Source organism: Gambusia affinis, linkage group LG03 (genome assembly GCF_019740435.1).
Source record: "Gambusia affinis linkage group LG03, SWU_Gaff_1.0, whole genome shotgun sequence".
Taxonomy (NCBI): Eukaryota; Metazoa; Chordata; class Actinopteri; order Cyprinodontiformes; family Poeciliidae; genus Gambusia; species Gambusia affinis.
The window spans coordinates 10,576,040-10,592,725 of NC_057870.1; the positions used below are offsets into that span (position 1 = coordinate 10,576,040).

A 16,686-nucleotide genomic window follows, 5' to 3' on the forward strand; every position below is an offset into this window, starting at 1 on the left:
GAATTAGCGTCTATATGATGGGCTTTTGCCTTTGACATCCACAAGAGGAACTTTGTTTATTTATCTGTGATAATAAATGTAGGTTTACCTCAAAACAGGAAACTTCCCACTGTTTTAAATATAGCAAAGTCCTGAAAAGCCAAAATAGATGTCAATGAAAGTTGTCTGTTCACATTTTACAAAACTATTTGACTTTCCATATAGTTTTTCTATCTCGAACAAAGTCCTTACTGTTTTTCTCCACAGGAAATGTGGCTAAGGCTGCCCAACTCTTTCCTTCTTATTTGTACAATGTTAAGCATCTTACCATTCACAGCATTCAAGTGAGAAAGAAAAGAGACAAGAATCTTTAAGTAAGAGAACAGCCGATAGTATTTTCACTCTTAATCCTGGCTGTCCCAGCAAGTTATGCATTTCATTAAACTGGCCTGCAGTAAAATAAAAAAGGCAACTTGGTAAGGTTAATCTGAAGACATTTAGGTATGAGACAGTCAGGGAGGCACATTCTTTACACAATTAATAACAAAGAACATGAAAAGATTTAACAAATTATTCACTTGGAAAACAGGTTTTCTTTTCTTTTGCTGTCCTCATGAACATAGAAGATTTTCTAAACTTATACTAGCGAAACAGTTTTTTCCTCCAAAGTAAACCATTTTCAAACTATACAGTTTAATCTTAAAAGTTACAAAATAACTTTAAAGACATCAATACGACATCATACTGGAAGAGCTCTTAACATTGAAATACTTCAGCTTTGGTGGAAGCCTTGGTTCAGTTTAGCTCATTGTCATAAAAGTATATAAAGCATCACATTAGTTGTTAAGAATCGTCCAACCTGAAATAACTGCTGTAATAAAAATTGTTCCCTTCAGTGCCTCGTCATAAAAAGCTTTATTTAAGAAATTTTACTTTTTCATCCATAATTGGTAATAAACTGCATTTACATTCAACACATTCTAATTCAAAGTCTAAGGAAAAGCCTTGTATCTTTTTGCTTCTTCAAGCTGACAAAATAGCTCCCACCATAAACAGCATCCCAGCTTTACTGGGGCCTTAAGCACATTCTTTGTGTCAGATGCTTAAGTTTTAAATAGACCATAAGTCATGTAAATAGTTGTCATGAATGCAAAGCACTATAGCTGGGAAGAGATTTTTTGTTTTCAAATAAAAACATTATATGCTGCATTCTCAGCAATAATGTCAGTTCTCTTCTGAAATGTAGACTATGTTTAAGGTAAATCAAGTGTAAAAGACATCCACAACACATAAACGCTACTGGTGCTATCCATTGAAATAGCTCATTTACTTTGACTATCGTTGGTGGAATAATTCAGTTCAGTCAGACTGAAGAAGGGTACTGGTATTTACTGTTTTTTCCTAGATCCTGTTCTTTGGCAATACTCACATTGTTTCAGTATTTCCAACATTTAGTTCTCACTGACAGCTAAAAGTCATGGAAAGGAAACTGAAAATAAACCTAAAAAGACAAACTTAATTCAGTTCAATTTATACAGCTGAACTTTGTTCAAGAATGAATGCATGCATATCAATACATTGCAATATAAATCAAAAGTTTATATTGCAATATTGGAAACATTATGAGTTACAGCTGATCAAAACCCAAAGTTCACCACCAACAGACTCATTGGAAAATGAATTATATCTTCAATAAGGTTGGGGAAGCATTGGAGGCTAAATGGGATTCCTAGATGACTGTTCTGACTTAGGACTTAAGTAAACGGCCTGGGCCATGAGCAGTAGATGGCATGGCTCCCCAAATCATTGCTGACTTTGGAAATCTGAATAATGGGTCTCAAGCAATCAATAAAAAGTCATAAGAACATTGAGTTTTGGTAATAGATGTTTTTGTGAAGTGTGTTGTCTCTAAATATAGCAAAGCTTATTTGACTGCTGTCTGCTAGAATATTTCTGGCTACCAATACTTAAACAAATCTGCTCTAAGCTACAAAGAAGAAGACTTAATTAACTTCAAAGTTTCCTAAAAGAGTGTAGGCATGTCATAGTCAGACTTTAGTCAGAGCCCAGGTGGAACAAACAGACTGAAGAGAAAACTGCAAATGAACTGTGTCCATGCAAAGGAGCCTTAAGGGGATGCCTGAAGCGATGGCCACTGGAAAGCTATGATGGACCCTTCACTATTAAAACAAAACTCCTACGGAATTTCAAACTCTGTGCTCACACACAGGAAACGCGCGCACACACACACACACACACACGCATACACATGCCAGCAGACAATGAAACTGGCAGCACAGAGAGCAGTAAGGGAGCTTTAACCATGCAGGAAAGTCTAGGGTGAGGGAAGAATGGAACAATGAAAACAACCGCAGCACAACTTTAGCAGTTCCAGCTGCTAAAACTGGGTCTTAGTCAACAGGAAGTCTTGGGAGACACTGAGTAATGTCTGAAGAGAGTAAAGGGAGTATCCACTATAGACTGTAGGAGAGGTAAGAGAATATCCAAATGTATCTAGTGTGTGGCCCTGTATTTGATACTTTGTAAGACCATTTTTCCAACAAATACTGCCGCTTATGGGGCCCAAAGCTAAGACCCTAAAAGATGTACTGATTTTGTGTGATGGATGAGGTTCATGACTAAAGCATGAACTGAGCTTAGGTTAGGTTTAGGGTTTGATACGTAGTGATAATGGTTAGGTTTAGGGTAACAACCAGGGTTAGACTGTAAAAATAAATGGAAGTCAATGAAAATTCCCTGCAAAGATAGGGAAACATAACAAGAGAAGGCGTGCGAACGTGTATGCGTGTGTGTACACTGAGTTAAGAGATGTGTTCATGCATTCCAGCATGGCAAATCAATCTTGCTTCAGTGGTTCATTCTATGTGACTCACTGCTTCCAGACTGGTGTAGGTGGATACACAGGCTTCCTGCTGGAGCTCTGAGAGCCAGCTGATTTTTTTTAATAACAGATAGATCAACTTAATTTGAACCTCTTCAAAAGTCTCAGTATAAGCAGCTTTTATTTTTGTACATATGATCTCTATTGCAATTAAAGGCTTGAAAATATTAATATCTTTGTAGGATCTTTCAAAGCTCTTTTGTCATAAATAAGCCTGCACAATAATCATACTAATGATATGTCAGTGTGAATTCCCACAAATTCTGATTCATGATACATTACATTTCCTCAATTAAATGTCAAACATCTTTACTCTGACGAGCCAAAATAAAGCAGAAATTAGTTTACATTTATTTTTTCCCCAATTAAATATATATCTACCATTTTTCAACTATAATGAGCAAGCTAGCTGTCAGTTAAGAAGCCTAATGGTGTGTTTGAAGACTGAAGTGTTAATTCTAACAGTGGTTATATTTATTTGAGCATGAAATTATTTTACAGAAAATTGCATTTGTAATAACAATATATATATCAACACGTTTCCAGATCTACATGAGTGGCTTTGAAATGCAAGTCAACATAGGTTCAAGTCTGCTAGTAATTAGGAAAAGTGTACTGGAAAAACTGAGAAACATAATTCTATCCCATGACAATAAGAATGTATCACTTAAATACCTTATGCATAACTTTGCAGCATAAGAAACACATCCTAATGTCACAAATGTGAATGTATACTCTATCAAAAGGGCCTAGAACACATAGAAGAGGACGTGAATTGAGCCACCACTTGTGTGTAATTTGGATGTTCATCTAGAGGTGCTCTGTGCCACAAAGAAGACTGGATTTACAAACACCCTTTGGCCACAATTTTGAAATCAGGGAACCTGTCTCTAATTCAAATGATATTCAAGTCTGCAAGATTCTGGGTTTCCTGATCTGGTAATCCCTTGCTTCAGTGGGAGAAACCCACAGAAGTGGTTCAGCTGCACTAGTGCCAAGTCCAGCTTAGAAATGGTACTCTGACGAGAATTATTATTATTATTATTATTATTATTATTATTATTATTATTATTATTATTATTATTATTATTATTATTATTATTATTATTATTATTGATTTAGTCAAAGGGTAATGCTGAGGTAATGTTTTCCTCAGTATCCTTGCTGATGAGCAATTATAGGAGCTGGGCAGAACAATGAGGGTGCTTGACACTATTCATATTCACATGCTGATGGTGGCAAGCTCCTGGATTGCAGCCACAGCTACCTTGGGGCGGTCTGACAGAAGCCCGGTTACCATGAATTGGTGCGACTGGGTAGTCCGACCACCACCAGCAGGCATGACTGTTGAAGTGTCTTGCTCAAGGACACGACAACTGAGATATATGAAGCAGGGAACCCACCAGTTACAGGATGAACTCCTACCACTGTTGCACATTTTTTAAAATATGATGATCTCTGCTCGCTTTCCTCAATGCAAACACAATCAGAGCCGGAGTAAAATAGGGATGGGACAACCGCAACCACGCGCTGTAGTGGATAGAGGCCTTAATGAGCTGCCTAAGTAACGTTTCTTCCAATTTAATATTCTTGAAAACATTCAAAGTTTTCCAAAGTTATCAATTCAATAGAAAGAAAACTCAGAATTATTTGAACTAGCTATAATTTGTCTTTCAAAAACTGCCTGAAAATTATTTGCAAGCATTTGGTAATAGACTATTCTCAAACAGTTTTTATGAAACGTAAGTTAGTCCAAGTTGCAAAACAAAAAAAACCTAAACTTCTTCATATTTCAATGCACTTTTTAAGCATTACATGGTCAATGTGAGTTTCGTGATTGAGTTCTAACTCATACACCAATGATGACATTCAGGATACTTTTATTTATTTAATTTTCTGACAGTGATTCAATAGATTCAATTTGGAGGAATCAGACTGCTTATGTGATACACATGTTACTTGATCCTTTTATATATGCATGTACTATTTTACTTTGGTCCATCATAAAAAATTCTAAACAAATATGTTTGTGACCCTACGTGATAAAATGTGAAGAATTGTTTAGAGACATGAAGGATTTTAAAAGGTACTGCACAGTGGAATGTTTGGTAGCATGTGAAACAAGTTTAAGTAGGTATTTACAATTCGATTGACTTTAAGTGTATGCCTCCAATAGGCTTGCTGTCATTGGCTGTGGTAGTTCTTAATGTGCTAACAACCTAAATCACAAATTCTGCAGGTGAAAAACAAGGGTCTTTTTTTTCTGCGCAGGCTGACATATTGGACTTATGTTATGCTGTGTCACCGTAATATAATATTTGCCTAGATGCTTTACCTCTTTGGTAGCACTCTCATGAGATATAATATGTGTATGTTGTGACAAGACACCACTGAAAAGCGACATTTCCTTTCACCTTGTGGCAATGATGGGCCAGTCTTAACGAGCTGCCTGCCAGTCGTTCGTCAGTGCAGCAGAGGCAGCTGGCCCCCGGGCCTTGCCCTGCTGCCCTCTGAGCATATATCAGCCTCACGGTAGCTCACATCGCTAACACCAACACTGGCGTGCAGTGACAGCTGAATCCATCTCCCACAAGCTCTGCCTAGACCCTAGCAAATTACTACCCAACTGAAATTACTGCCAACATAACAATACTAATGAGCATGCAGCAGTAACAGTTGATAAGGGAAAGGATGATAAACAGATTAAACAGATGCCAGCCATATAGTGGGGCCTCAACAGGTGACATATGAGGTTGGGGAAAAGGAAAAATATCTATTTATGTGCTGTTAAGTTTTCAAATCTGAGAGGGAAGTGAGAGTCACTTAATTTTGTTTTGACAAAATAGCAAAAAAGGAAAATAAAAAGTTGCATGCCCTAAGATTATTAGTCAAAGGTGCCCTACCAAAAGATAGGGTATCTTCCTTTTACAAAGTAAACTCACAGATATATATATTAATATTCTTCAATCAGATGTTATTTCTGCAGAATAATATAGAAAAACAGTTTTCATGACATGCTAGATTGAGTCATGAGATCCAAGATAATGTAGGACAGTTGTAAGCGATTAACTTAGTAGTATTATATGATGATTACTTTGTTTCTTGCATATCTAACAGTGGTTTGTCTTGGCAACTAAAAAACCTGATACTATGTTTTACTTTCCATATTAATTAGCTCTGAGATCTTTACTAAAACAGCGATCACTGTCACAATATGGCAAGCAACAGTGACAACTTCACCAACAAAGAAGTATAGAGTGTAAAAATGCATTATTTGCATAAACCATTGCCCACACAGAGTGTGGGCCTCTGGAACAAATCAGAGAAGAAGACATGTGTTTGTATCAGATGCATATATCAGATATTCAATCAGTTAAAACAGTCTGCATCTTTTCCAGAAAGGATAATCCAAACAAACAACCCTCACAAGAAGGTTCCGCTTTTTTATAGGCAGTCCATTTTAATGACATTGTGTTGATCTTGGATGCAAAAAGGGAACATCTTAAGGTTGGAACACAACCAATCCTTGGCTCTCACATATCCGGGAAACATACTTTATCAGTTATATTAACAACATTTTTCTGGATATGCAGAAAGAAAAAACTGCTTTGTTACACAGTCACACCTGATCCCCTCCGCCTACATACATTTTCCTCACAAGTCTAATTTTATCTGACACCTCAACATTTCTATGAATGCGAGATGTGAATCTCAAAAGGTCAGTGTCATAAATCAAAGCACGGTAGATGCCATCTACATCTAGTCATCCAGGATTTGATTTACAGACAGTGTATTTGATATTTTATTATATTATTACTAAATGCACATTTTGATTTGATAAAATTGACAAAATTAAGTTTTTTTTACACCTTAATGCAATTTTACTTTAGTACTTTTTTGTAAAATAAATACATTAAATAAAAATAAATAAGAAAAAGAAGTAAAAAAAATATTGCACTGATTTTTGGTGGCAAAAGAACAAATTATGAACACCAGAAAAAGCAAAAGCTGCCCATACTGGTCAATGTATAAATAGATAACAATGTGTTACACAGATATAAACAGCCGTTTGACTCCACTCACATAAACATAATAAGCAAAAAGCATTGTGAAACACGACAACCCCTCACAATCATGTCCTCCTCAAGCTCAATTATGATAAATAATCACATTTTACTTCCCATCTTTGGGCGGGAAGAAAAAGAGACAAAGAAATCACTTTGCATAAACCAACTTTTGGTCTGATATGCTGACCACCAAGAAGATTTCCCGTTACTTATATATGGCTGGTAATGTCCAATCATGGTGAATCTGTGTGAATTGTAGCCTATTTCAAACTGTAAGGAGTTTCACTTGGCGTAGTACTGCAGCTGTAGCCAATTTGCTTCAAGGTTTGGCATGTTATACATTCAGATATGCTTGGTTGCAACAAGTGGTTATTAAAGCTACTGTTGCCACCTTATCATCTCCAGGCAATCTGGTTGTTTTCATTTGACTGCTGGAATCAAGAAGGCATTTAATACACACAACTGCTGCACACTGGATTTTTTTTTTTTTCACTTTGCACCATTCATAACCAGATATGCAATTTTCAGATTACTCAGACCAGGCCATCTGGCACCAGCAACTAAGACAAAGTAATTTAAGTCCCTATTCAGCTGCTCAGCTAGAACCTCAGTAAGTCGTCTTCACAACATCTAAATGGCTAAATACATTTTACTTGTCACATGTAATTGATTGATTTTCTATTTGTGTTGTGCAATTAAAGAGGAGTACCTAATAAAGTGACCAGTGTGCCTAAAAATGCACACATCAAATGGTGTGCAGTAGCAGAACTCTATCCAAGGCTTGTTTTAATAACCTTCTTTCTAGTGAATAAACACATTTCTATGAAGTGGCCATCCAGTAAATGGTATCCTGCACATGGCTGTAATAAATCATGAAACAAAGCTAATGTTATTTCCTCTCTGTGGACAGGGTCCTGAAGTGGTTTTTCAAAAATATTTCAGCTTAAAGCATGCAGCTGCACAATGAATAAACTTACTAATAAAAAAGCACAAGTACAACATTTTGTCTGCTTTGCTGATTACTGATTTCAGAAACTTCCTGCCATACAGATCATACCATATAGCACCAATCGCAGATTTATAATTTTATTGTTTTAATAGCCTGGATTTGAACCAGTTAATTCAGTTAGTGAAATGTGATTAAACTATGTAAAATAATGGTGATCAGTTTTTAACAGCTAGAAAAGGCATCTTTGGCTGCTGATGGCTGGTTCACAGGAAGTGAATTTAAAATTGATGCTCAGTCTTCAAAATCTATGAGACCACATACATAATGATAAAATAACTTAAGTATAGCAGATTTGGTCTTATAGGGTGTGGTGGATAAGCACACAGCACGAGCAACAAGCCACACAAACCAGATCCTTCACCAACATTCAAAAGTCAGACGGGAAATTTCACAAAAACTCTCGAGACCAAATATGTGTTCAGAGCTTCCTGGTGTTGTTGTGTCTTCTGCATTTTGGATCCCCCTCTGTGTTTCTGTCATCTTGCTTTCTGATTGACTAAACATCACATTCAACAAGCTACTTTCTTGTTTCTTCTTGGAGGAACACCATACACATGTCAAGCCAAGACAATCCAACATGTTGAAAATCCCACATTTTAGATTGGAGCAGTCTTGATGTCCATCCAAATGGACCAAATCACTCTTAGCTCACCACACATGACATGAATATCTCTTCAGAGCCATCCCGAAAACTGGGCCAGAAGGAAAAAACTGGGACAAAAATCTGCATAAAAATCTTGCCATGTGAACTAGCCATAACTGATAATGGCTACCAAACATTGGTAGCAAAATCCTATCAAGAAAACATATTTTGGACTTTTACACTTTCACACTTGCAGTTAGACAATGTTTTTTTTTTTTTTTTTAAAGAATAATATGTTTTAAAATGACTATGGCAGTTGAATACATACTTGTCTAAAACTGGTATATTTTGTATTGACTCTTTATTGTTGTTGACACCAGCATAAAGCAAAGCTTAAAAGGAAAAAAATTGCTTTGAGCTCAAAGCAATTGTTCATTTCACTTTTTCATGCTTCTGTCAAAAAGCGACCTCAAAGCAGATGTTTAAACAATTTTGGAAAAGACCATTTAAAAGAGGGTTTATCGACACGTACAGCTACTCCTTTTTAATATTATCGTTTAACAACATCAAGTAGCATTTGAATATTACAGAGAAAAAAACACGGACGAGTAACACAAATCTGGCTATCCTGCAGCACCAAATTTTAAATCAAAGAAGCCCAAAGAGAATACGTTTACACTACTGACTTCTAGCTTCAGGGTTATTAAGAGTTGTTGATATTTATATTAGCAAGAGAATGAAGGACTTTTGTACCCAGTTACATTAGGCCTCCGGGATACTTATAAATGAGATATCCTTCCTGTGCACTTCATCTTCTGAAGGTGTAAACCCCAACCAATTACAGCTGAGAGTCAGCATTTTCACCTTCTGGTCATTGTTTTATGTCAAATCTAATGTGTTTAAACACAAACCCCAAGTAAAACCATAATAATCCCACTCCACCTCTAATAAAATGATGAATCCTTCTGTGTACTGTAAACTTAAGTGGAACTTCATATGTAATTTTAATCACTAACACAATCTAGCTTCTCAAAGTATTTTTGATTCATTTCAGGTGAAAACTGGTTTTCTGCTACCTTCCTTCATTTTTTTAAAGTCAGCTCGAAAAGCAGTCATTTCCCTCAAACATTAGAGGAATGGATGTATTTATCAGCATAAACATTGTTATCCACCAATATTACTCATTTTTTTAACGTACTGGCATCAGTCCGATAAATACTGAAATTTATTTATATCTAGTTGCCATTTGTTTGTGGAGGGAGAGTGGAGGAGGTTAGTCACCTGGTTACGTGACAGTGATGCAGCACACGATTGTGCGAACAGACAAAACTGTGTCAACAAATACATTTTTTATTATATATCACCTGAGTTCTCAAAGTTTTGATTTGGTTTACTTGCAGAAGCAGAAATTGGACATGTATATATTTCATTCACATGTTTAGCACAGCATATTTTTGCTAACTACATTTTAAGATTGATTTATGAGACCTTAACTTTAGAAAACATTTTCAGTATATGCCCAAAACTGCTAATGAGTTCATATAATGGAATGTCTTTGACATGTGTTAGGTGCAAGAGAAAATCAAAAATCACAAGCTCCACATCCATATTTTTGCAGCCATAAAGTAATCTGTGTGAGAGCCACTGTGGTTGCTGTGTTCAGCACTTGTGCTCTTGCACACAAATCCTCTACAAGCAAGAGATGGATAAAATGAGAAGAGAAACCTGTACAAAAATAAATGGGGGAAAAAAGTGAAGATTAAGACAGTTAATTATGTTTTTCTGTCTCACAGCCTATACCTTTAATAGGAAGTTAAGCAGAAATGTATGAACTTAGCTTCATCTTGTAAAAGCACCATCAATTGAAGTGCAAAACAGATGGCAGAAAACTGATTTAATTAACAAACTTACAATTCTAAAGAAGTGCAAAGAAAACATCACTTACTGTATTGACAATTCCTTCCCATGTACTCCCCTGGGCATTCACAAGAGTAGTTAGCAACCTGATCAGTGCAAATTCCCCCATTCTTACAAGGATCCTTTTCACATTCATTGATATCTAGAGGAGAGGAAAGACAAGAAACACAAAAGCATATTCCTTTGATTTACTAGCACAGACAATCAGACATAATAGGCTTTACGCAGATTAAAATAAAATGCATAGAACCATCTGACTTCCCTTAGTGTTACTTGATTTGTGGAGACCTTCATACAAATACAGTGCTATCTTGGAACTAAATCACCAAATGATGCCTTGATGGAATTTTAATGCAACATGTTTAATCCAAGTTTTAACACCTGCATCTGTTCACCCATCTATCCTACTTCGAAAGGAAATCTCAGGGATTTGTCACTTCAATTTCTGTCCTGCCCATTTTCCTCAGTTCAGCTGATACAAACTTAAATTGACAAGCTGGCCAGGCAGATGCCCTTTATTTTACACAATCATCTGGGAGGTTTTTTTTTCTGGTGATATTCAAACCAAGAACCGTGACACCAACAGGGTTGGCAGAGCCCAAGCTCAACCTACTGTTGACCATCTTGTGTAAAAAAAAACAACAAAAAACAAAACAAAAAACAACAACAATAATAATAATAATAATAATAATAATAATAATAATAATAATAATAATAATAATAATAATAATAATAATAATAATAATAATAATAATAATAATAATAATAAACTGTGACAGAACAACAAACATATCAATCAGGCCATTATATCAGTTCATTCACCTATCAAAGTAGAAAAAATGTCATCTCAGAAATATGCAGTTGAAACTAGAACTTTACATACGCTGAATAAAAATACACAATTTTTTTCTCACTGTTTCAAGCTAAATCGGATCAAACTTATCTTGGCTTTGGTCATTTAGATTTACCAAAATAATTCCTATTTGCAAAATGCCACAATTTAGAGAGAAATAATATTTAAGAGACTTATTTATTAATGTTTTCAAGATCACAAGTTTACATACATTTCTTCAGTATTTGGCCTTTAAACTGTATGTATGACGTGGGTTAAAGGTTTTAGGTGTCCTTCCGCAAGCTTTTCACAATAGTTTGCTGGAAATTTGGACCATTCCTTCTGTCAGAATTGATGCAGCTGAGTCAGGTTCAAAGGCTGCCACTCTCACTTGCATACACATTTCAGATCTGCCTACAAATTTTCAGTAGGATCAACTTTGTGATGCTCATGCTAAAAAAAATGACTTTGCTGTCCTTAAAGCCACTTTGTTACCATTTTGGCTGTATGGATATGTTTACTGTCCATTTTGAGAGACCCATTTTATACTGAGCTTTAACTTCCTAGTTGATGTCTTAAGACATCTATATTTCCAATTAATGTTCTTTCTTCATGATGTCATCTACTTTTATGAAATAAACCAGTTCATTCTGGCAAAACAGCTCTAATTCTTGATGTTGCCACCTCCGTACTTCACAGGTGGGATGGTGTTCCCAGGTTTAAAAACACACAACCTTGACTCTGGCAGCCTTATACACAATAAGTCAACAAAGCAATTTATTTAGGTACAATTTTTAAATACAATTATGATACACATCATTAAAGTTATTATTTTTTTTCAATAGACTTACACTGGCTACTTCTCTTTTGTAAATCAAATCAAATAATAAAAAAACTTTGGTAGATAATATGTTTTTCTTTTTTTTTTTTTTAAATGAGTTTGGTTAAAGACTAAAAATCTGTCGAGAACAACTTGGTGTGGTCTGTCAGACTGAGTTTATATCAACAATATCTAAAGCAGATCCTGGAAGTTGCCATGTATTATTCATAAATGTTTTGCATTTGAAGTTAATGTTGTTGATGCAAAGTATAAACAGTTTGTTATGTGAGAAAAAACTTGAAACTGGTCCAGAATTTATATTAAAAAAACCCCACTGTGTTTTATGCTCTTCTCCAATGCAGAAAGAAGTAATCCTAGCAGCTTTTGTTTATGTCTGATTCACACCAGCTCATCTCATATACATCTGCAGTGATGTATATGAGAATACCAAGACTGAAATGAATAAGGGAATTTAGCATCTTTGACAGTTGTTCTTCATCAAGCCAACCAATTTCATTTAATTCAAGTATCACAGAGGTATATGAGAGCAGAACAGAGTGGCAAAGGTCAACTGTCCTCAATAATAGCCATGTGAAATAACTCTCATTCAAATAACCAAGGTGACAGAACTTGAACCCAACTCCATCACACATATTTTCACTGTGTTGTTATAAGCGTAGATAAGAGCATAAATTGACAGCAGCGATTTAAATGGGGAGGGATGGGAATGAAGTGAACTTTCAGTCACTTCTGAATAAATTTGCCTATGGCTGCAAAGGACTTTTAATCCTCTAAAACATACCTTGAGCAGTGTGGGACTCAAAGGTGCCGTTTGGACTCATGAATATGTAACTAGGTCATAGATTTAGAAAGCTTAAGGAAGTGAAAAATGATCTCATCTCTCTGAGATCCTAAATCAGTTGGGCACTTTTGTAGTGTTCTTTATTTATTTTTTTCAGAAATATCTTACAGTCTTATCTTTGAACATAACCATCTGTGACCAGAGAAACTAATGTGTTCAATTTGTAACCCAAGACAACATTAAAAAAGTAAATTGCTGAAAATCGCATTAAAACAAGAGACTGAAATGGAGTTGAAGGGATTTAAGCATATTCTCAAGTTATACTTAATTTTTAAAGTTTTTACAAAATAAGACAAAAAAAGCTCAATGTATTTCATTCCCAGTTTGTTGTTATATTTATAGGAGTCACTTCAGTCTCAGTTGTTTCCATTTTGTCTTGACAAATTGTTTGTTATTGTCTGCATTTTAACGTTTTTCACCATTTCCGAAAACATTTTCAGACCTCCAACCTATCTAAAGAAAGTTCTAATTTCCACACCGCTATATATGGGAGCATTTTTATTATCAATTGGGTAATGAAAGGAAACTGCATTTTACTCAGAAAAAGGCATTTTTCTCAGGTTTTGTTATACTGGACGTGCCAGATGTCAGAAGCTAATTTTTTTTATCTTTAAACTGTGTTATTTGATGCACTCATCCAGAACCACTGAGCTGCAGCACCAGATGAAACATGAACAATCTTTCAAAATAGAAGCTCCAGAAAGAAAAGCAAGTTCAGTCCTCCAGAGCTACCATCCTGCAACTTTCAGATGGATCCCTGCTCCAACACACCTCAATCAAATGAATCGCTCGTGACCAGAGCTGAACGGCTGCTGGTGAGGAAATTCAGCCATTTGATCCCATTCTGCTGGAGTAACAATACATCTAAACGTTGCAGGACGGTAGCTCTCAAGGTCTGGACTTGAGCACACCTGCTGTAGACTAATCTGGTTTAAAAGAAAATGTAGTTTTCAATATCATTGTTGCTTCCATTGATTTTTCTGACGTTAGATTAAACAACAAACCTTTTTTTATATGGGAAAATTACAAGGAAGATGATCAAGAGGCATGCAGTCTGACAGACATGAAGGCTTGCAATGATGTTCAACTGTGGAAAATAACGTATTTCCTAACTTAACTGCAGCACATCCAGAAAAACATTGGATAAACCTTTCTGAAGCTTTTCATTTATTTTACTGCCAGACCTAAATAAGCCCTTATTTAAGCAGTTATGGTGAAAATAATGAACATTAAAACAGTTATTAAGTAGAACTCTCGTGAGCATGCCTTTCTGACATATCACAATAATTTGTACAGAGATATTTGCTTTCTTTTAATTACCAGGTGGAGCAATAAAAACAAAATGTGATTTTATGGCCACTTAATATAACACTGAGGAAAACATATTCTTGGTACTGAGTGCCTGCAGAGCCATCTGTTACTTCGCACTGAGGAGTTTAAGGTTTTACAATAGACAAATGTTGTAAAACGCTTCCTAGGCAGATCAAAAATTCTTCAGTGCAAGTTGGAGAAAGTCAAAAAAATACAGCCACTTTAAAGACGGCTGATATAACAGCACAAGCCACTTTTATTTCATTTTAGCCATAATACCACTTTCTTATGTGATGTGCTTGTCAAATTTCAGTCCATATTCTTCTTTGCTCAGACCACCAGGATCAAATGCGGATGAAAGCCAAATGGAGAGGCCACTCAAACAGCCTGGAGCATCACGAACCACTGAAGGAGAGACAACAGAGCCAGCTCATCTCGTTGCACTTTCATGAGAAACCATCAGCCCCAGGAGATCAGTATGGGGAAGGTGAGACTTGCCACTAAATCAAGTGAAAGAAACGAAATTACTTCACTTGATGCAGTTAAATCAACCTGCTGCAAATTAGAAATGGGACTAAAAGCATGGAAGAGGAGAGATGGAAGAAGGAAGATGAAACATAGAGACAAATACACAGTTGTGTAGATTAGTATTGTGGGTAAATAAACTAAGGTTACTGTTCCTTTACACCCTCAATGTGACACAACCAGAGAGATCCTTAAAACATTAATTCTCTGCAACTCAGTTACTACTCCAAATGTAAGTGTTTTTAATCAAAGCATTAAAGATCATAAAATTAAGCTCTTGCAACTAAGAGCTTCAGTTTATCGACAGTTGTAACAATTTAACAACGTGGCTCTCCTAAAGATTTTCTACAATGGATGGACACACTAAACAGTAAAAAACCATGGCAGTTAAATAAAGTGGATTCCTTTACACATCCACTAACAATAGTGACAGTAAAAAAAGGTTTTTGTTGTTTTTATGCCATTATCAAATTTAATTAACATCCACAAGGTTTATTAGCTTTGCAGTGCATTGTATTTCTGTTTGCTATCAGTTAAATTAAAAGATTTTTTTTTAGTAGTTCTGAATTATATCAAATATCACAAAAACCTTCAAGACAACTATGTTCAATTAATACCAATGTATGTAGAATGGGAAGCAGTCCAAATTAATTTGAAATGTCAAATTCATGATAAAAATCCAACCATTCATATCAATTCTGTTTTTAAAAAAACATGCATTCCAGTGATGATATAATTATATTGAGGTAGAGATAAAGTCAGATAATCACAAATTGGTCAAAAAATTAAATTTAAAATTAATGTTACACTCATATCTTTCTTTAAATGGTGCCACATTAAAAAGTGCATGGTACATAGGTTTAAATGAAGAAGGTATGTGAAGTATTAAATCTTGTCATGTCTTTCAAGTATGTTGCTGTTCAATAGTGCGTGAGTACTGAGATTAAGGAGAAGGAGCTTAAAGTTTTAAACTATACGATGTGGTAACCTTTCCCATTATGTCACTTTTGCAATGTTTCTTTATATACATATATATATAAAAAAAATCAAGTGACCATCTGGAAATAAAATATCAATGCTCTATACATACTCCCAAATGTTCTGATAATCATTAACCAAGTTCAAGAAAACTTACTGGAGGTCAGCTTCACTGTTACTTTCAAGTATTGCACAGTATTGTATGTAAAGTTGATATTAGCACATTGCTTCAATATTTAGTCACAGTTGTGTAAATGGCATAATAGGGCAAACGTGTGGTACTCATGCAGTGTGACAGCTGTGGGACTCCTGCAGCAGAATTTCCCAAAAACTCCGTGGCTGCCTGGCTTAGCTGGTGATCAAATTATTTATGCTGCAGTGGTAATATGAAGAAGGCTGATGCTGTAGAGTTATTTTCCAAAGGCAGAATATTTCCTTGAACCATTGAAATGTTAGACAGATACACAATTCTGAGACGGGACTAAAACGTCTGCGTACACGTGGTTCAATGATGAACAAACTTCAAACGATAAAAATATTGATAGAAACATAAAAGATCTTGTTTTATCACCCCATATGTCTAACAATGGCATGTTGAACAAAGGTTTCAAAGAAAAAAAAAAACACAAGCATTTCAGTGCTTCATGGTAAGGCTCTCATCAATTCTCTGTACTGGCCTGTTACCTGGATTTACTCCTCTGCTGTACCTCAAATGTCTCAATTGAGCAATAATGAAAGCAATGAATTGTGCTGTATGTCAAGAAGTATCTTTTGCAGTGAGAGCTAAATTGACTGTGTTGTGTCCAGGGAGCAGCAGGAAAAAGGGCTGCAAAGGGAGGGGATCACCGGTGTGCTAACCTCCTCATCTCCTGCACCTGCCACTGGCACACAAACACAAAGG

The 16,686-nt window shown here is 35.7% G+C and overlaps 1 protein-coding gene across 1 annotated transcript in view; it reads right to left on the reverse strand.

Moving 5' to 3' along the window:
* The window catches only part of LOC122827892 (EGF-like repeat and discoidin I-like domain-containing protein 3), a gene marked incomplete at its 5' end in the record, with an annotated part of 119,356 nt that overhangs the window by 51,335 nt on the left and 51,335 nt on the right, over positions 1-16,686 (reverse strand). The window contains 1 exon segment of the mRNA XM_044110986.1: positions 10,486-10,599. Within this exon segment, the coding sequence (XP_043966921.1) occupies positions 10,486-10,599 (114 nt within the window).